This window comes from Gossypium arboreum, chromosome 11 (genome assembly GCF_025698485.1).
Source record: "Gossypium arboreum isolate Shixiya-1 chromosome 11, ASM2569848v2, whole genome shotgun sequence".
Taxonomy (NCBI): Eukaryota; Viridiplantae; Streptophyta; class Magnoliopsida; order Malvales; family Malvaceae; genus Gossypium; species Gossypium arboreum.
In genome coordinates this window covers 2,308,553-2,330,462 of record NC_069080.1, presented here as the reverse complement: position 1 = coordinate 2,330,462, position 21,910 = coordinate 2,308,553, and the positions used below count along the sequence as shown (strand labels likewise).

The window sequence follows — 21,910 nt, the reverse complement described above, 5'->3', positions numbered from 1 at the left end:
TTAAGTGTGGAAGAAAGTCTCCTTGTAGTTTGGCTTGGCTTGCTTTATTTGCAAGTGAACAAATCCATTAAATTCTCTTGCTACCAACTTCTCATAAAGCTTATTCAGCTTTCTTTTCTCTTTCACTCTCTGCACTTTAAGGATCAGACTTTACTCAAAAAAAATTTTAGAACCAAACGCGACTTTGTATTTGTAATGATTTATCCGTCAAAAAGTTCCTCTTGAAAATAATACTAAAATAAAATGTTATTGAGCTGCATTTTAATAAATTGATCGAAATGAATATAGTCCACCAAAGAGAATCCAGTATCCGACTTTAATAAATTAAAAACTACTACATGCCTATTTAGTAATTTTCCCGCAAATATATACCGGTAAAAAGAATAGCATTTTTTCTTAAACTCCTCTCTCACTGTACAAATAAATAAATTTTTCATGGATCAAACCGGAGAAAACGAGAAGAAACAAAAGAAACTTCCCTCTGACCTGACCAGGCTTTGGCTCTCAAAATGTACCATTTTTTTCTTAGTCAGGAAATACATCTTTATCCTCTTTGGCTCCTAAAACAGGCTCTTCTTCTTCATTGCTTCTCTTCCTCAATCCTTCATTTTCCTTAAATTGTTGTGATTGATGATGATCTCCATCACCACCACCATTGTTGCCTGCGGCAATAATATCACTTGCCGGCTTCTCGCAGATACAAGAATAGGGATACTCATGAAATTCACCGCGTCCGGCTCTCATCTCATCTGGCTCTCCCATGAATCCTCTTTGAACCGCTTTCACCTTTTGCGCAAAGGTATCCCAATCCATCTGATCCCTTTCCATCAACAATGGACTCAACCTCCTGGCGTTCGGTCTTATGGTCCTCTTATGCCCCATGTACCTCCTTTCATTAACAAAAAGAACTTAGATTCAAGCAAAAAAACAACACTATACTAAAAACTATGGAATTACATGCTGAACCACGTAAAATGCAAAGAAATAATCAAAATAAATTTTTAGGATAAAATTTGAGGCAGAAAAATAAAAAATCAATCTGAATATTCAGGTGTGTGGATAGTTTATGAAATATAAGTTAAAAAAATCACAATTGAAATGAATGCTATTTTTGTTTTAATTGATAATTGATTAAAACTTTGGTTAGAACACCCGTCTAACATTTAGATTACACAAGTTCAAATTCTCTTAGCTTCTTCTCCTTTCTCCAATATTGTAATAATAAAAAGAAAGTTATAATTAAATTTAAATGATGTAAAAAAATATTTTATATTTAAAATAGTGAAAATAATTTAAAATTTATATATAATTTTTAAAATATATATATAATTTATTGATTATTTTTATTTACATGAAAAATTATTTTAAAATTTTTAAAATATTTTATCAAATAATATTCAAATGTTATAAAACAAAATTTATTTTGTTAAAATAAGCCCAAAATTTTAAAATAAAAATTATTATGAAAAATCAAGAAATAAATTATAATAGATGTTCAAAGAAATTCGACTAAAACATAAACCGAACCGATTTAAATATTAAACGTAAAAGCTCCACAGATATGTTATATAGGTATGTAAAATCAACATCTTCATTCAATCAGTTCAACATCTTAATTTCTAGATCAACTTAAAAAAATTAGCAAGAAAGAAATAGCTCAGATTTCTCACCTTCGACCTGCAAGAATCTTGGCCATATTTCCATTATTATTGGTGACGAAAACATCGCTTTCATCACAAACAATGTAGTCAATAGCAGCAAGGCAAGAAGAGAAAGGAAGAAAAGGTTTCAGGTGGTCATTAGCAAGTATCTCTTTTGTATAGAAGTTTGGAAAGAGATCTTTTAGTGGTTCCAGAGTCTCTTCTCCACCATATATTTCTCCAGATGCAACATAGATGTATGTGTCGTTTTCAAAACCAAGTGCTCTTAACATCAAGCCTACTTCATGAGGAGTAAGTGGGCATTTATCTCGCCTTCTCTCTCCAACAGCATCTATATCCTGCATGAATACGAGGATGGGTGCAGTTTAACTAAATAGAGGCAGGCAATGTTTATAAATGGTTCTGAAATTGTAAAAGAGGGAATCTTACAGGCAATGTTTCCCATCGTTTTCGTATCTCTCTAAGCTCGTATCTTTCCTTGTCTCCTCCACCAATGTAACAACCAGAAAATGCTAGCATATCGGGTTCAAGCCTGTAATTAAAAGAGTGAAAACAGGCCTGCGGAGTTTAAAATCATATTTAAGAATGTTTCTCTATGTATGTGTACGAACCAATGTGCTATAATTGAATACGCATACACTCAGAAGTGCAAATGCTGCAGGAGTATGCCTTTGTTTCTACTCTTCATTTTTTTCCATAAGAATCTGTATCTTACACCCGTTTTCAATGCAAATTCGAACATGGGTATAGGGTATGATTCTCCAAATATATGGAAAAATTAAAAAAAAAAAAAGCATCTTCATATCTAAAACTCACCCGAACCTGAGTAACAAAAAACTTAGTTGGATAATAAGCCAAGACGCGTTTCCCAAAATTTTAGGATTGGGCACTTAAGGGAAAGGCATTCTATATCTGGTTTAAAGGTCTTAGGGGTTACCACCTGAAAGTGAAGGAACTTCAAAATAAGTATATCCACTCGTGAATTACTGACAAATTCCAATTTCAGGTGGTATATCATTATATCAACAAGTTTCAGTGTCAAGTTCCTACTAATAATATGCACGTAACTTTCAAAAGTTAAATTTAGCCCTTCTAGAATTCGGAATAAACCTCAAATGGACTGCCATAAAATGGTTAGCCATCTGACGCATTTTCATGACCAGTTTTTGTCCAAGTGCTTGAATAGGCTCTGTGAATCTTAAAGCATGAAAATTAGCCCGGCAGCGCAACTTTTGAAGGTCTTCATCGATGTTGTTGGCTAGTCTGTAATCAAACTTTGTCAGTTGCAGGACCTACAAAATTTTCAATGTTAACTGCTGCACTCCCCCATACTAACCATATAAGATCCTAGAAAATGCGGGATAAAAATAATATTCTACAAACATGGTGCCTGGAATGGAGAGATGCAGAGAAGATAAAAGGAGAAGTTGTTAAAACTATCTTCTAAGCTACTAATCAGATTCTCTAGAAGTGGAGAAACAAAACATAGCTGAAAAATGTGAAATTTTTATTTATCTTTTTTTCTTCTTTTAAGCCGAAAGTCCGAAACAACTAAAATGGAATTGAAGTTAATAACTTCTATCGCCACTCTTCTTGTTTAAAATCTCTCTTATTGACATGGAAGGCTAGAAATTTTGTGGAACTAAATGCATTTAATTTCATAAAATTTTTGGGTTTATATAGAACACTGAGGGAATGAACAAGAAACAGAAAGTTAAAAATTGATGAAATCATTCCTTATAATCAACCTAAAATAGCATTAGTGTGGAGTATCTGCAAGTAGTCTTACGTGTCTTCTTTTAAGTATTGGCAGAACTTGGTCTAGATAATATTCCGGAGCGGATTTCCTTGGGACACGCATAGTGTACGGAGGTTTTTCCATGGACCTCATGAATTTATCAGGAACTCTTTTGACAACAGTAACATCTTTTGCAAGGTAAGAAATGAACCAGTCGACATCAAAAATGTTGACGAAGTCACTACATGTTAGTAAAAAAAAACAATAAGGTAACAGAGGAATACGATGATATCAATTTAGCAGAACTTCTAATAAGCTGATTCAACTTACCTATCATCTTTCCAATAGGAATTATGATCCAACTCAGGTACTACTAAGGTTGCATTAAGAATTCGTGCAACAACTACAGCATCTGATATCTGTGTGGCAGATGTAAATTATTAATTTATACTTATTCAGACTCGGGTGTAAGCAATGGAAATGGAAATGCAGGCAACGTATGTTTAATGTTTTTCTAAGATTTTTCATGTATTAGAGGAGTTTTAGAAGACCATATCCTTATACACATTTCTGGATATACGTTGCATATGGGTGTTTGGTACAGTTACTTTAAAGAAAAAATGAAATGTCAAAGTAACTCAGCTTAGCTGGTGACAAATAACTCCACTTACTCCTGTTCTTTGTTGATTCAGTCCTCCACTTGCAGCAATAAGCAAATAACCATTTGATGATTGCTCACTAATAGCATCTAGATATCAAATTATCAATGTAAACGAAGAATCAGTAAACTTAAGCAGACGGGACTGGTGAAATATAAATGAAAACACTGTCCAATGGGTTCTTTTTTAAAAAGTGAGAACAGATGATACATGATATCTGGTAGTTTGAATCATTTTACAGAAAGCTTAAGCTACAAAGAAAAATAAAGCTCCAGCAAATTGCTCAGACCAAGTTAATTTCATCTTATTCAACTCCTGGAAGAAATCATATAAAATTTAGTTTTACCCTTCAAAGTTATACACCAGTAGCATCAGTTGACACATTATACACATAGGCAAATTCAAAGTACTAAGAAAGAGCTAAACATTGTAGTAACCGATTAACTTTCTGATATATTAAGGACTCATCCATTTCAACATCACCAACTACACACATGAATAAGAGTACCATAGAGTCGCATTTGCAAGCTATGCTACTCGTACTCGAGTATGTTCAGTTTTTTAAGTTTTCTGAGACATCTTCAAACTGGTATCCGGAGATATACCAAACAAAGGTCCGCCATGAATACTTCAGGAAAAGAAATGAAAGTTGCAAGTATAGACGCTGAAAAAAAGATCACATAGCTAAACAATAACATAAAGTACTTTTGCTAACCTCAGAACCAAGCATTTTAGTGACTGTCAACAAAAGAATCTAAAGCTGCTGCCATCTTCTAAACTCACAAACTTAAAGAGAAGCAGACAGTTTGAAACTTAAAACAAAAGAAATGAGAACTTTGCATAACAAAGTAAAGAAACATAAACATCTAAAGCAACAATTTTGCACCAGTTAACACTCTGCTATGAATTGATACCCAAAAACGAGTGTTGAATTACAGATGTAAAACTACAAATCCTGTTAGGATTAAAAGTTCATTCTTATTCCAGTTTTAAGTGAAGAATATCAAAATTTCCAAAAATAAACCAAATGCATTTAAAAATAAATAACTAAATACAACGTACCAGGAAATGTAGCACTTCTTACGCTGCATCCATAGAAGTATTTTGCATATTCAGATTTCCATATATCAATCGGTCCTCTATTGTTTTCATCCTACAGAATTAGCATCAAGATAACAAAAAATGTTCAAAAAAGAAAAAGAAATTTTCAAAACTTTAAACATAAACGATTATTTTTTACAGTTTACCAAATTGAAGAGACTTTGTTTCATAAATCGCTGGGAGTACCGGTCGAGATTAGACGCCATTTGGCCAGTGAAGAGCGAAAGCATGCCTAAGCAGAAGAGCATCATGCCACAGAGGAGCGGCATTGAGATCGGCTTCCTCTGCGACGCAGCAGAGGATCGCGGCCTGCCAAACACATGCTTGTTGCTTACGACGCTGCCGTTTTGGTAATGAAACAGCGCCTTGTTGGCCATAACACGCTAAACCTCCACTCCTTATCCACGCCCATCACGGACTCAACGAAACCGACTCCGCCATTAACTTCACCATATTAATTACACGAAAACGCCACGTCTCCTGTCACTATCCCCCAAGGACTACGACCATCAATGAGTATACAATAATTAGGGTATGTTCGTAAATAATACGACAATGTAGGTCAAATTTGAAGAACAATCACGGTTCTTCTTTCCGTCCTGCGATCAACATTCTCAAAGCTTTTCCAAAATGCTGCAGATTTTAGAGGTTTCTGATTTTGTTTACAGATAGGGAGGAAATGTGAAAGAAAATTCAAAAATAAAATTGAAGAATAGAGATTAGAGAGAGAGGGAGAGATGCATAAGATTGCTCCGGTTTATAGGGAAGTTGATGAATGAAGAAGAGGATTAACGGTTTTTTAACATAAGCTATAATTATGATGGAAATTTCGGTTAAGACGAGGGTCAATTTAGTAATGCCGTTAAATAAATGTGTTTGCCGCCAAAATAAATACGTGTTTAGTAATCTTACTTTAATTTGTTTTAATTATTTTATTTAATTCCATCCAAAAAGAAAAGCAAAAATAAACTTTTTTTTGCCTACTTTTAAAAATAATAATTATTACATATTATTTATAAAATTTTAAATTAATAATAATAAAATTATACTTTGACCCAAAAAATAATAAGAATTTAATTTAATCCTTTAAGAATGACAAAATATACAATATTAAAAAGGTGAAATTAACTTTTACTATTTAATTCCACCAAAACAATTTTCTAGCTTCACTATTGATGTTATAATCCATGACTGAATTAAAGTAACTTGGATAATCAATTTTCTTTATAAGAGAAATGAATATCAGTTGTTCATGAATCAAACCCAAATTTAATTATTAACCCAATAAACCAATGGAAGCTAATTTTTTAATCCCAATTTCTCACATTTTGAACAATATCAATCGAGTTTGTTGAAGGGGTCAATTCCTTTGAAAGAAATCTGCGAAACATCATTCATTTAGAGTTAATACGTTCCTCAATAAGTTGGTATTGTCCCCAAATCAAGTGGCGTATTATCCGACCTTGCGAGATGCTTTTGCTCTTTGAACACACGCCTCAAGTAGTCTCTTCATGTACTTAAGTTTTTTGAAAAGTCGAGACAAATCCCTAAACCGACCTGAGGATGATATCAACCTATTGTGGGATCTATTGATTTTAGATGAACGACACTTTGCAAACTATTCCAAAAATATTAACCTTCCCTATCAGTGTTAACACTAATTCGATTGATCGAAAAACTCAAATATTTGGAGACCACTTTGTTTAAGACATTAAAGTTCTTTTTGGATTATTTCTTGTCTCGATGTCTAACTGAAATAAAATTTTGAGGTATAATATTTTCTAAAACCATAATAATTTTTATTGTTCTACATTTAATTTTTTTAAATAAGTTATACAACAATATAATAGTTAGATATTATCATTGCAAAATTAAATTAATTAATTAAACAAATATTTTAATCAATAATGAAAAAAGTATAACATATTATTTAATATTATTTTTAATTAATATTAATGGAATTATTATTCAACATAAATATAATTTTTATTATTTATTAATTTCAAAAATTAAAACAAATTAAAATTTTGATTGTATTAATCTTTGAATTTATAACTTCTCACTTAATTCATTTTATGGATATCATTGTATTTAAATCTAAATACAAGCATCGTTATTAATTTTTAACTTTTATCATTATAATATTAAATTTCACCATTATTATTATTACAATTTTACCGGAAATAATCTCATGAGTCTAAAGCCAAGGTGTATTCCCCAAGAAGGAGACAGCATATGTTCTATAACCACCTTATCTAATCAATGGAATCAAATAAAACCATTCCAAAGAAACCGATATGAAAGGAAAGCAAACACAGGCATTGGACCAGTTGGGGTATATCCAATGACTAAGTGACAAATGAAATAAGCAATAATAATAACAATTCATAAGACAAGTAGCACCCCCCACTCCCAACTTTTTTCCATGTAACTTAACTTCGTTGCACTTCGAAAATCGAAAATGTCGATGACATCGTTGAACCAAAAAAAATTGTTAATGACATGTTGCTTTGTTGGTAACGAGGAAATGCTTTTAAAAGAGTTTAAATATAGCTTTTTTTTTTTTTTTTTATTGAGTAATTAAAGTTTAAAATTTTAACACAGGTGTCGCTATCACTTGTCCGACTTAATTTGTGTCTTGTGTTAATATGAACTGCACGTGTTTTGTTTTGAATAAATTTTTTATTATTTTTCTGTAAAATATCTATTTCTTCTTTTAACAGTTTCCAATTTCTAAGTTGTTACAATTTTGAAAAAAATTAGTTTTTCGCCGTTGGATTAATCCTGTAAATTACCATTTTTCCCTTCAGAATGTCTTATAAATTGTTCAATATTCTCCTCATTTCATACAACATTACAAAACAATAACTTATCTTTTCTCTCATAACTCACTTGTTTCTTTTCAGTATATTTTTCCATAAGTTTTTCAGCTCTATTTTCTAATTATTTTTCTGTTTCTTCAAGAAGACCAACACCAATTTTGTTCTAATTTATTTATGCGGATGTACAAATATTGAAGTATTGTGTTAACATTGAGGGGCAACATTTACTATACGATTACACCAATAAATGAGCGAATTTTCTTCTAAGATAGTGATTCTTCCACGACACAATTATTATTTCATTTATTTACACACAACATCCAATCAATACTAACAATTTTATTTTGTAGTAGTATATATTTTTACAGAATTGATGAGGTTTTTGGACCGCAAATATAAAAAAGATCACAATGTAAAAAGGAGTAAAAACAATTGGAAAAAATTGTCTTTGACTTGTTGGTTAAGATAAATATTTAGAGTTATTAAATAATTAAATATGAATATTATGATAAATGTAATGTTCTTCAGTCTATTGTATTTTTATATTAGTTTATTTTTCTATTATAATTAATTTAATTTGTATTGTATTTGTAATAGTGAATTTTAAAAAAAAAAAACAAAAAACCGGTTCATGTTTAAACCAGTCTACAAGGTGTTGAAGTTGATTAGTGGGTCAATAAATAATATTATCATTAAGAAATTTTAAATAATATCATAAACGTATTTTCCTTTATCTCAAACAATCATTACATTTACCTGCCTTTTTTTTTTAATGCTCGAAGCTGAATATCTCTGTAGATTTGAAAGTGAAACCAATCAACAATTGTAAAAAGTCATGTGTGGGTATAAACCAAATACTACGGAAGACTTCTAGCCTTAAAATGCCATTTGCCATACCAAACCGAAAAAGCAGCCCCCCTCCTCTCTTTCTTTGAAATGTCCAGGTGATGGAGATGTTCATCCCAGGCCCGGCTCACAATTCCTTAATTTTATTAAAGTTAAATAAATATAAATATTAAATAATAATTTGAATTTAGACTTTAGACTTTAAAAAATATTGTTGTTTTCGGATTATTTTAAAAAATGATAGATTTTTTATAGAAAAAGGTCATCAATTATATTAGATGACAAGTTTACCGTCAATGTGCCACATGTTATATTTTAAATTTTAAAATAATAATATTGGATTGGATTGTACTCATTTTAAAAAAATTGTAAAGTATGACACGTATCTTCCGCATACTGAACTTACCATCTACATGTTGAGATCGCTTTTGGAGAGAAAATTACTATATATTTTCAAATAATCTAAAAATCACCATGTTTTTTAAATTTTTTAAAATACAATATTTTTACAATACATTGTTGAATTTACAATTTGGGTACTTTATTTATATTAGCACATATATCTTTCTAATTAATTATGGTTTTCCTATGATTTGCTTTAATACTTCTTTAAATTTCTATGAAAGCAAAAACAATTTTGACAAATTAAAAAGTTATTTCTAAATAAAATAATTTGAATTAAAAATTTAACTCCTTTATATTCTTAATAAAATGTCAAAATGAACCTCATATGTTAGTCTAATGATCAGTGTGTTCATTATTTTAGGTGTGACTTATATTCCAGTCGCACTAATCACTTTACTATTAGTATTTTGTTTTCCTCTTATAATTTCATAAAAAACCCAAAAATTACTTATTTATCTCAGTCTAACAATTTAATCTAATATATTTCATTTAGAAATGAATGCTAGCATATGAGGTCAATTAATTATGTAAAATTTCTTTGAAAATAGAAAAATACTATAGATAATCTAGTTTATTCAAATTGAATTTCAGCTATTTTATTTATAAAATAAAAACCGAAACAAACACGATTTTTTTTTTTAATTTCTGGAATTCTTTTTCCTTGAAAATGGGCGTATAGACTGGTGCATGGCGTGAACAATTTTTTTCAAATGCTGAAAATTCTTGTCCAATTTTCTCAGTGAAGGCTTTTAAATTGTGAAGTACATTAATGGATCTCATTTTCAGGTAAAACTACCAAACACTTGTCAAAATGATGGGAGAATGAAACACGTAATTGAACATGTTCCTGTCAACCGGCTGTATTATAAGTTATGTTTTATAAGTTATGGTACAAAATAGAAAGTTGTCTGAAAAAAAAAATTGAAGTGATGAATGATGAAATCAAGTAATTTGGTCAACAAACAATAAAAAACAGTTCATCAACCAAATTTGAACCAAATCAGTTTTAAAATAAGATCATAAACCCGAATTATTAATTAATAAAATTCTAATTAGAAACTATTGGTTAACTTAACCCACCAATCTCTGCTTTCAAAGTCAATGAGTCTCCGTTGAAAAGGCAGTTTAGCTGAATTTACGAGACTTTCCCGTTCATTTTTCATTTCCTCGCCTTCGTTATGTTTGAACTTCGAAACGACCTTGCTTTTAGAAAAAAACCCAATTTAATAAAAAATTAACTGGAGTTAAATTGATTGAAGTCATGATTTTTAGTTCAATCACTTTAGCTAAATGAATTTAAGTGTTCATATTCACGTCATAAGATTAAATCATAAGAATTATCTATTAATAATGTGTGGTATAACTTGTTATTGTTAATTATGTGTGAATTGTACATTCAATGGTTTAATAATATTGAAAGGTTTTAAATGAATGTAATAAAATTTGAAGAAAAATATAATTAAACACCATTTTTTTAAAACTAATAGATAATTTAAAATTAATTTTACTCCGATTCATTTCTAATGTTTCATTTTAACATATATGAGTGAATTTATAAATTAATTTAGGAGTAAAAATTAATTGTATTATTTAAGAGGTCAAATGATAAATTTATCATCTATTATTTTATAATTTCATATTTTTAAAGATTTAATTTTTAATTTTTATTTTTAAGTGTTAAAATACAATTTCGCCATATATTTATAACAGGATTAAAATAATAATTTTTATTTTGGGCTTTTGCCTAATTCTTTAAATACACCACGATTAATATATATAATTGAATCGTTAAAACTATTAATTATAAATTTAATAGGTTAAATTGATTAGTTAAATCTAATTTTTACAAGCATCCAATTACCATAATTACTATAACAATGTTAAAAAATTAAACAAAAAATCAAACCAAACATACTTTCGATTTTTTATTAAAAGATTTCTTTTAACATGAAAATATTAATTTGGGGTGAAAATAAATATGACATATAATTGAAAATTGGATAAAGTACATTTGACATAATGGTATTATATTGAAGTAATATAAATCTAAAAGGTTAATGGTTTAAACTAAATAAAATTTTGAAAAGAAAAGTATATAAGTGAACTTTTACCAATTCAATCAAGCTTTTTCTTATCATTTTCCTTTTGCCTTTTGAACCATTTTGGTCGGTTCAAATATTCTTTGGTTTTTAAATAGTATTTAAATGCTTCATGCCATTAAATAAATTTCGATTTAATCATGAATCTAATAAGATTTTTATTCTATACAAAATATATTTATTTTTAAAATTTTAAATTGAAATAAAAATGATAATGAAATATAAATTTTTTGTATTTTTAATTATTAATTTAATGGAAATTATTAAACATTAATATATTTATCTGATAAGTCTTAATTTTTTATTATTGAAATACCAATCAAAATGAAAGTTTAATATAACGTAAATATAAATTGTAACTAATACTTTTTTAATATTAAAAATTTATATATTTTATTTCATTTAACCATTTAATAATTAAAATATCAATAAAATTTAAATTAAAAAGTTATTTAAATAATTTAAATAATAAAGCAATGTAATTTAATAAAAATATTTTTAATAATTGAGGGAGGGTGTGAGATCACTTGAGATTAAAGTTTAATGCTGTTATCACTAAATCAAAATTTGTTGAAATAAATATGATATATTAATTTTACTCAAATTATTTTTATAAATATGACGTCATCGATCAACAATCACGTTTTAGGTGATAACGGAGATAAAATTAATGTTTTTAAATTTTATAAAATAATATATTAAATGAAAAACAAAAAAAAAATATATTAAGTAATATATATAGCCACCAGGATTCTATTTGAAAAGTCATACTTAATAGGCGTTTGATCCTTTACCCAATCACATAATAAAAACCAACCCATTCCACCAATTCCTCCCATTTTTATTTTTCATTTCAAATCCTAAAAAGTAACTAACAACTGAAAACCATGTTTCTGTTGTTACGTTACTGTTCCTTCTTCTTCTTTGTTTTCCTCTGTTTTTACCCGCGTTCTTGTTTCCCAGCCAGAATCACACCCGAACAAATAACTGTCATAACTACCGATGATACTCACAAGTCCACGTGGTTTAATTTCACTCGTTTTAAAGGCGCCGATAAGGACAGCCACGTCATCAACGGCATGTCGGAGCTCAAGAAGTACTTCCAACGTTTCGGGTACTTGTCCATCCCCGACGGCCAAGACGGCAACTTCACCGACGTTTACGACACTCAATTCGAATCCGCCGTCATTTTATACCAACAAAAGCTCGGGTTACGGGTCACCGGAAAACTCGATTCAGACACGATATCGACGATCATGTCGCCGAGGTGCGGTGACACTGATACCGCTCCGGGGATGATCCATGCAACGAAACACTTTACTTATTTTGATGGAAGGCCGAGATGGAACACCAAGTCGGGTTCGGATATGCCTATGACATTAACATACGCTTTTTCTACTTCAGACATGATTAATTACATAAGCTTATCGGAAATTAGAACAGTTTTTAATAGTTCGTTTACAAGATGGGCTTCGGTGATTCCAGTAAACTTTACGGAAACAGAAGACTATGAATCGGCCGATATCCGAATCGGGTTTTTCGGCAGAGATCACGGAGACGGGGAACCGTTCGACGGGGTTTTAGGTGTTTTAGCTCACGCGTTTTCGCCGGAGAACGGAAGGCTTCACTTCGATGAAGCTGAAACGTGGGCCGTCGATTTCGATAAAGTGAAATCAAAGGCGGCTGTTGATTTGGAATCGGTGGCGACGCACGAGATTGGTCATATACTTGGGTTGGGTCATAGTTCGGTGAAGGACGCCGTCATGTATCCAAGCTTGAGTCCTCGGAGCAGAAAAGTAGACCTCAAACTTGATGATGTAAAAGGTGTCCAAGCTTTGTATGGGTCAAACCCTAACTTCAAGTTCAGCTCTTTGTGGGAATCTGAAATTTCTTCTAACAAAGGAAATGGTCTCGTTTGTAGATCATCAAAATGGACTTTTGCTTTGGTAGTGCTAGTGTTTTTTATTCTTTAGATGATGATTTAGTTTTTTTTTTTATAGGATTATTTATGGGTGAAGGAAAAATATGTTCACACCCATTATTTAAAACAATTCTTTGGTTTTAAAAGATGTAAATTTGTAATTTTAGAAGGAAAAATATGTTCACACCCATTATTTAAAACAATTCTTTGGTTTTTAAAGATGTAAATTTGTCATTTTACTCTTATTTTTGTCCAGATATGATTCAAATATAGGTCTCTAAAACAAATGTACATATATGTGCTCAAGTTCAGATGTATGCTAGAGATGAAAGTCTGACACAAATGAAAATTGACAATTGACGTGTTGTGTTTTTGTTGGTACCAAAAAGTGGCGTAAAAATCAGAGTAAATTCACCCTGCATGGACGAAGAGCTGTGAGGTATGCATGAGGGAATTAAGTTAAAAAAAGGGAAGAGCAAAGAGTAAGAGAGAATGAAGAGATGAGATTGGAGCTCGAAGAAGAGTGTGAGGAGCGAAGAGAGTCCTTAGGGAGCAAATGGGATGTAAATATGGGTTGACTTCCCATGTCATATGTTGCCTCCTGATATGCCGACCGATCACTCATTGGTTCATTGTTAGATTGAAAACTTGGCATGAGGTGATTAAGCTGTAAGGTATTTAAGTGATAACTGATGAATGTTTCGTCAAAGTAGTCCACCATAAAAAATGGTTGGTTTGTGTGTTCTCTATGATATGGCGGAACGATTCTTATGGTAGAAGAAAGACGCTTGACGGAATTAGGAGGTTGTGAAGCTCCAGCAAGGGTTCACGCATAAGTTCAACGTTTTCACTTTTCAGACATGGTAAATCCCAGTTTCTATTGGATGATCCAGTCATTCGGGATTTCTGCAATATCGAGCCTAATGCAAAGAGAAGTCTTAATCGAGTTCTTTTATTGCTTGACATTTTCCATTTCAATCCAACTACAAGCAGCTTCTTTAATCACTCTTTGTTCTCTCATAAGCTTTCGCATTACACTCATTTGCCCCCATTTGTGATAGTAGGCAAAAATGTTAGACATCATTACATAAACATAATCATTGTAACCTTCCAATTCAATTACCTTTGCGGCTGCAATCATTGCGACCTTCATATCGGTACAAACTCCACAAGCACCGAGCAAAGCCTTCCAAACAACAGCACAAGGTCCGAAACCAAGTTCATAAATCAGCTTTCCAGCTCTCCAGGTCTCTCCTCGTTGACCCATCAGCCGAATCAAACAACAGCAATGCTCAACGGTAGGCTGAATCCCATAATCATTGATCATCGACTCAAAGTACTGATACACCTGTTGAAGCGGTGTTTCATTTTGAGAACATCCAGCTAACACATTAAGAAATGTGACCCAGTCAGGGTTCAAGTCCCTTTTGGTTTTTAGCTGTTCGAAAAGCTGGATTGCTTTCGTTGAATCACCATTGTGAGCATAACCAGAGATCATGGCATTCCAGGTCACTAAATTCTTTTTAGGTAAAGACTGAAACATAGACTCAGCGTTCTTAATCTGCCCACATTTGGAGTACATGTCAATGAGAGCACTTCCCACAACAACAGATGTATCCAAGCCACGCTTTATTGTACAACAATGGGTCAAAATTCCCCATGTTAAAGCTGAGAGACTTGCAATTCCACTTAGAATTATTGAAAATGAGAACTCATCCATTTGAACATCATTGGAGTGCATTTCATTGAAAAACCGAAGAGCCTCCCGCGGTCGATTTCGATTAACATATCCTGTCATAATCGAAGTCCATGTAGATGAATTCGGGTTCGGCATATTAGATAAAAGATCGATTGCATCATCTATGTTGCCAAACTGAGCAATCCCACTAATCAATTCATTGTAAGATATAGTATCACGGATAGGCATTTCGCCCCATACACTGAAGGCTTGTTCAAGGTTTCCATTTCTAGCACAGGCTGCTAAAACTGAATTCCATGAAATAATATCATTATCAATCATAGTATTAAAAACCAAAATGGCATCGCCCACAGCCCCACATTTTCCGTACGTATCAATCAAACAATTCCCAACAACAACAGCACATTCAAAGCCAAATTTCAAAACTTTGGAGTGAATTGACTTGCCTAATTGCAAAAACCCCAGCTGACCACAAGCAGCCAAAGCCGATGTAAATGAGTACTCATTGCAGCAAACTTCAGACCTATGAAGCTCAAGAAACAAACCCAAAGCTTTTCGGAACTTCCCGGTTTGAACATACCCAGAAATCATAGAGTTCCAAGAAATAACACTCGGTTGAGGAATTTCAACAAACAGCTTATCCGCCTCACACAACAAGTCAATTCGCCGATAAAATCTCATCAAAGCATTAGAAACAAACGCATTGGAGGCAAACCCAGATTTCAAAACGTAGCAATGAAGCTGTTGGCAGTAAGAGACATAACCCAGATCAGTTGAGATTCGAACCAGGTGCACTAGGGAGTAGTCATTTGGTTTAATACCGGAGTGGAGCATCTTTGAAGCCTCGTATAACGCAAGGTCCATGTCAGTGCCTCCGTTAGCAAGGATTGAAATGAGGTTGAGCCATGGTTCAAAGCTTTCTTTTCGAACTTGGTTGTAAATATTGTTGCTTTGAGAGACGATATTGGTGCTAATAAGGTGATTTGATAGGAGATTATATGATCGCTGCTGTTGTTTAAGCTGGTAGTTTTGGACTCTCCCCAAGAGTGTTCTTCGCATAGCTTTTAATATATAGCTTGGAAATATAAAGAATCTTTCGGACGCTTTAAACCTTTTAAGAGTCTATACTACTTAAGATTTATATTTTATACCGCCTATTTATAATTTTTATGTTATTAATAAATCATTTAAATTTATAAATATTATATTTATAATTTGATATATCATTAAAATATTTTAAATTTAAATTCATTTAAAATATTTAGGTCGGGATCAATGTAATAAAAAGATGATATTGTAATAGATTTAAATTTATACGCATTTTAATTAGAATAAAATATTTAGACTAACTAACAACAAAATAAAATTTGAGTTATCAAATTATGTCAAAATTAAAGTAAACATATTAAATCTTAAATTTGAGCAAAGTATATGGACTAAAACTGAAATTTAAACATTCTTATATAATATAGAAAAAAATAGAGGATTGGAATTGAAATTAGACATTATCTTACCCAAAAAGGAAAAAGAAGAGAGAAAGCAATTGACATGTGTGATGTAAGGAAGGCCTAAGTATTCCATATAAACCTTGTGTGGGTAGAAAGAAATTACAACAATTGCCTATAGTTTTTATTTAGTTGTCTACAGCATCTTGATCCCATACTGCAATGTTATTTTGAATATTTATTTGCTTTTATTTAGTTCTGTATTGAAATGAAAGATTAGAAGACAACCGCTAAGGGATCCTAATGTCAAGGATTAAAAAGATAGTGTACTGATTTGCAAAAATAAGATGGTTTTTATTTTTTCAATCTATTACTAACAAGTAACAACAACGTTACGTGAGACTCACATTGCAATTTTCACATCAACTTCGTGTGGTAGCGTGTCAAATTACTTTTATTATTTTAAAGCGTTGAAAATTATAATTTACCTGTTTAAGGACAGCATTGAAAATTATTAAAATGATTAAATCCAAATATGTTTTAAAAAATTAAGTGTAATCTAATAAGAATGATTTTAAAAAAATCAAATTTAAGAAATATTTTAGAAATATAATAAAATAGGTAAACTACATCTAGTGTCACTAAACTATTAGTAAGTTTACGTTTTAGTTACTCAATTTTAAAAAAGTTATAACATGTCCACTGAATCATTTAAAAGTTTTCATTTAAATTAATGGACTGTTAAAATCAATGTTGTATTGCCTTCTCTGTTTGCACTGCCTACACACTACACCAATTGAAAGATTTCCTTCACCTTCTCTTTTATAATTTAGTTTTTTTTTCATGAAACAACTTTAAACGTTATGAATCTATAAACCAAAATTCAATCAGTATTTTTCTATGGTCTATGACTGTCAAATCGAATAGAATCTAACGAATGTTTTTCTATTCATCGATGGGCACTAATCTATAATACTGATTATCGAATCGTCGCCTGGAATTCTTTAGCTAAAACTTTTTCTTAAAAGAACTTAACAGTCTAGTGACTTAAATAAAATTTTTTTAATAGTTTATTAATTTAAATAAAAACTTACAAAACTATTTTATACTTTTTAAAATTGAATGATTAATGTATGAACTTATTAATAATTTAATTACTTTAGCTGCAGTTTACTCAAATAAAAAGAGAACTTTTAAGTTAAGGCAATAAGGGGCCAATACCTTACTTTACTTCCCTCTATATTTCTTTCTTTACCTTTCGTGTTCGACGCACGTTCACTATTTCACCCTCCATCACTCTCAATCTTTTTCTTAATTAATAAATTAAAATAATATAGAAAGAAGGTACTGCTAATAAATTAAGTACAGAGAAAAACTCGGCAAACGCCATAATTAAAGATTTTGTTGTTTTGCTCTCGATCTCTCCGCCCAAATCTTGTAGACGCCAAACAGATAAATTTTGTGATTACTCTTTTCTTTCTCAGATCCCTTCGAAAGCGATTCTTCTTCTTCTTTTTATTCTTTTTAAATTGATTTGAAGTTGCTGATTCGAAATGAGTACGGCCGACCTTCTCAGCATCGAGCCTTTAGAGCTCAAGTTTCCTTGTAACTTTCTTTTACCCCTTTTATTTCTCTTGGATCTAAGATTTCTGTTTTTTTTCTAGGGTTTAATTTTGATTATTATTTTTTTGTGTGTGTGTTGTGGCTTTGGTGAATAGTTGAACTGAGGAAGCAGATCTCGTGTGCTCTTCAATTGTCGAATAAAACTGATAATTATGTAGCTTTCAAGGTATTCGGCTTCATTTTCTAATTTCTTAATTCGATGGTAGTGTTATTTGTTTTTATAACTTTTTATTTAGGATTTATCATGATCTTCTTACTTTTTCTTAAGGTTTTGTTTGGTTGCGGACTGATATCATGATTAAAGTATTTGAACCTGAAATTTTGAAATTATAATTTTAAATCTCAGATTTTGGAATTTTAGATTTCCTTTTTAGTTAATTGATTCAATTTTCAGGTGAAAACGACAAATCCAAAGAAGTACTGCGTTCGTCCCAATACGGGGGTCGTTTTGCCTCGATCCACATGCGATGTTGTTGGTACATTAAATGAGTTATATTTGCTTGAAAGTTTGGGGCTTTCTTGGTTTTATCGTTATTGGGTTCAGGATTACTTCTAAACGAACTGCTGGTTTTAATTTTAGTTACCATGCAAGCGCAAAAAGAGGCTCCTCCTGATATGCAATGCAGGGACAAATTCCTCCTTCAAAGTGTAAAGGTAAATGATGGTGCATCCGCAAAGGATATAACTGCAGAAATGGTATGTAATTGTTTGTATTACACTGTTTTACTTAATACTTACTGCCGTGTTTTTTTACAATTTATGACTTATGGGAGTCTTCCTTTTTAAAGTTCAACAAGGAAGCTGGGCATGTGGTTGAGGAGTGCAAATTGAAAGTGGTTTATGTTTCTCCACCTCAACCACCTTCACCTGTACGTGAAGGTTCAGAAGAAGGGTCCCCACCAAGAGTTTCTGCTTCTGACAATGGGCATGCAAATGCTGCTGAGTTTGCTGCAGTGAGAGCTTGCTGGATATGTTTTTGTTGTTCTCTTTTTCAGTGTACATTATTTTCAAATGCTAATAGTGTGCATTTTGTTCTGAATGCAGGCTGCAAAACAATTCTCTGAGGGGCTTGAAGCTCAGGATAAATCTTTTGAGGTAAAGTTGAATTCTGTATTTTCTGTGTCACTTTGTGCTGCTGCATGTGCACGCTTTATTTTGATTTGTCTTGTCTTGTGTCGATAATGGTCATGTTCGGTAGTCTAGATAATAAGGTCCATGCTTTTAGGTTAGGTATTTGTATTCGCTTGCTCAATTGATGGCCAGGGTAAGAGAGTCAGCTTTTATCCCTTTACAAAAAAAAAGTTATTCTAATATTTGAGAGTTAAATATATAAGCTACTAGAGATCTTACTGAGCTTGTGTGTCTAAATCTGTGGTTCTGTAGTCTGTAAGGGCCCAAGTTTTCTCAAGTTAGGTACCTCATCAATCAAGATAGCATTCAGCAATTTGGGACTTTTAGGTGTACTGGAGCCAAATGAATTAGTCATGTCTTTTTTATGAAACCTTAAGACTCGTTAGAGAGACTCAGATCTCTTAGGTTTCTGATAAAAATTCTGCTTACCTTTAATTATTGCATAGGTCCCTTTTTAATAGAGATTACAATTATTAAATAGAGTATATGAACTAAATAAGGTTTTACCAAACACAACTGCTATTCTAAGAGTCCTAAAGCAGTTCTTTTATCATGAGAGTCCTACCTAACTTCTCCAAAAAATAAAAAAAAAACTTTTATTAAGAGTCCTATCTAACTTCTCCTAAAAATAATAAAAAAAACTTTTATTAAGAGTCCTATCTAACTTCTCCTAAAAATAATAAAACAACTTTTATTAAGAGTCCTATCTAACTTCTCCTAAAAATAATAAAACAACTTTTATTAAGAGTCCTACATCTACAACAGACCATATAAATGTTGCAAAGATTGCAGGTGTTGGTGATAATATGTAAGAGTTCCCATTATCCTAGATATAACTAATGGATTGTATCTGAATGCAAAGCTGGGAAGCTAGTATTTTTAGATTGAATGTAATTCTTGGTTAAGAGGAACTAGGATTATGTTGATATTGAAGGATGTGCTGATTCAAACTTGTGTTTAGATGGTTGTCATAGCTTTTTTAGGGGCCGAATTAAATGTCTATGATAAACTTTTTTGATAAATTGATCATCTAGAAATTATTTTGGGGAGTGTTGCATTTGTTTTATGTTGGAAATTTGAACTTCTTTTAGGGAATATAGCATACACTGTTGTTCATGTACAAAATTTTTTTACTTCTGTTGCATTAAGTTCGTTTTGCTGCTTATACGGTACTAAAGTCTTGAGAGTCTGAGTGAGCTACTTTCTTATTTGACCACCTGTTATTTATTGAGGATTAATCACCACTTTAGTTAATGGCCAAAAGCCAAAAGGGAAAAGGAAAAAAAGGAATCCCAGCACTTTAATAAATGATGCGCTAACTCTATATTGCTAGGATTCTTTTTAAAGAAAAATAATAATTTTAAAACATGCTAAAGGTTGCCCACAAGCCCATCTTATGGATTTGTTATTTCTATGGTGAAACTTCTATTCCATTCCATAAGTTGGACAAAGGGAGAAGATATTTCGGAAGAGATCTACCACCAATTTATCCAGGGCAAAACCAATAAATGTGTGATGGGGACAGATAGAATTTAAAAAATTTTGGGGGCCAAAGATAATAGTTTTGTATGAAGAAGCTTAAATTTAATTTTTGACATTTGAGAGAGATAAAAACTGCAATTTTTTGAATTAACAGAAGTGCTAAAATGATTATATTTAATTATTGGAGGGACTAAAGTTGGGTAAGGCCTTGGCCTGCCCCCTGGCAATTTTTTCCCTTGTTCATGTGCATGCATAGCCAGCTTTTGCAGCACCAGGGCATGAAGCTCTTTTATCATTTACGTATATTGCATTTGATGTTGATGCATCTGAAGTATAATAATACTTTCTATAATTGCAGGCAAGAGCTCTTATAACAAAGCTGACTGCAGAAAAAAATAGTGCAATTCAACAAAATAACAAGCTTCGCCAAGAACTGGTGAGGGGAATAAACCGCGACTTTACCTCATAGATTGTAGTTATTTTTATGATTAATTTGAAGATCAACAGAAGTGCTCTTTGGCTTTGCTGAAATGTTATATGATTCCCAGCCCTTTTTTGTTCTGAATGACCAAAGTCCGTAAATTCATTGACCCTTTATTTCAAAATCGAGTCAATGTCGATCTCTTTTCCTTGTTCTCAGACCTTAGAATGACCCGATACCTACTTCCCTCCCATAAATCTTTAACGGATGCCATCTTGTTTATAGTTGTTTATGATGCAGCTGAAAACTTGGAAATATTTCTTCTACCACTAAAACATGTACTTCACTTTTATTATCATGGAAACTTCTTACCTAAAATGATTTTACAAATGTTAGGAACTCTTGAAGCGTCAAAGCAGCAAAAGTGGCGGTGGCGTGTCATTCATGGTTTTCATCCTCATCGGCTTGATCGGTATAATTATGGGATATATCATGAAAAAATAGTCAGAAGCAACTCTCTCCTACAATCTTACTGCATATATTCCCTCTTCTTTCCTTCGTCTGAACAAGTATGGTGAAGGAAAAGGGAAGGGGGGAAAAATGGTCTTGGGCTGGTGCATTTTATTAGTTGTTAGTTTTGTGACATTAGCAAAAACTTGTTAAAAGGTGGGTGTGGATTTGTTAGTCGCACTTTTCATTAACATGCATTCTTTCTATAACTTAAACCAGTGAATTTATCACCACATCATCATCATCTTCCTATTCCTTTCTTTTTGTTGTTAAATTTGTCAGATTCTCACTAGAAACTGTTAATGATTCTACTCGGGTGGTCTTTTTTTGCCTTTTACTATTTGTTT

The 21,910-nt window shown here is 31.7% G+C and overlaps 4 protein-coding genes across 4 annotated transcripts; 2 read left to right on the top strand and 2 right to left on the bottom strand.

The window, feature by feature from the left end:
* Positions 1–221: 221 nt before the first annotated feature.
* LOC108462161 (O-fucosyltransferase 29-like) lies at positions 222–5,959 on the bottom strand. Its single transcript, XM_017762144.2, has 9 exons — positions 5,306–5,959; positions 5,121–5,211; positions 4,071–4,147; positions 3,730–3,818; positions 3,451–3,640; positions 2,772–2,953; positions 2,091–2,193; positions 1,671–1,999; positions 222–889 (listed from the first exon to the last, which is right to left on the bottom strand). Exons 1-9 carry the CDS (start codon positions 5,534–5,536, stop codon positions 526–528), a joined length of 1,656 nt encoding a protein of 551 aa, XP_017617633.1. The 5' UTR covers positions 5,537–5,959; the 3' UTR covers positions 222–525.
* A 6,142-nt stretch (positions 5,960–12,101) lies between these two features.
* Positions 12,102–13,479, top strand: LOC108462160 (metalloendoproteinase 4-MMP-like). The gene has a single exon (XM_017762143.2). It carries the CDS (start codon positions 12,219–12,221, stop codon positions 13,302–13,304), a length of 1,086 nt encoding a protein of 361 aa, XP_017617632.1. The 5' UTR covers positions 12,102–12,218; the 3' UTR covers positions 13,305–13,479.
* Positions 13,480–14,188: 709 nt separating this feature from the next.
* On the bottom strand, positions 14,189–16,047 carry LOC108463080 (putative pentatricopeptide repeat-containing protein At5g47460). The gene has a single exon (XM_017763023.2). It carries the CDS (start codon positions 16,008–16,010, stop codon positions 14,205–14,207), a length of 1,806 nt encoding a protein of 601 aa, XP_017618512.1. The 5' UTR covers positions 16,011–16,047; the 3' UTR covers positions 14,189–14,204.
* Positions 16,048–17,587: 1,540 nt separating this feature from the next.
* LOC108463969 (vesicle-associated protein 1-2-like) lies at positions 17,588–21,772 on the top strand. The gene is made up of 8 exons (XM_017764001.2): positions 17,588–18,001; positions 18,115–18,185; positions 18,414–18,495; positions 18,600–18,715; positions 18,808–18,972; positions 19,064–19,114; positions 20,991–21,068; positions 21,450–21,772. The coding sequence occupies exons 1-8, from the start codon at positions 17,950–17,952 to the stop codon at positions 21,555–21,557; spliced, it is 723 nt and encodes a 240-aa protein (XP_017619490.1). The 5' UTR covers positions 17,588–17,949; the 3' UTR covers positions 21,558–21,772.
* Positions 21,773–21,910: the final 138 nt, after the last annotated feature.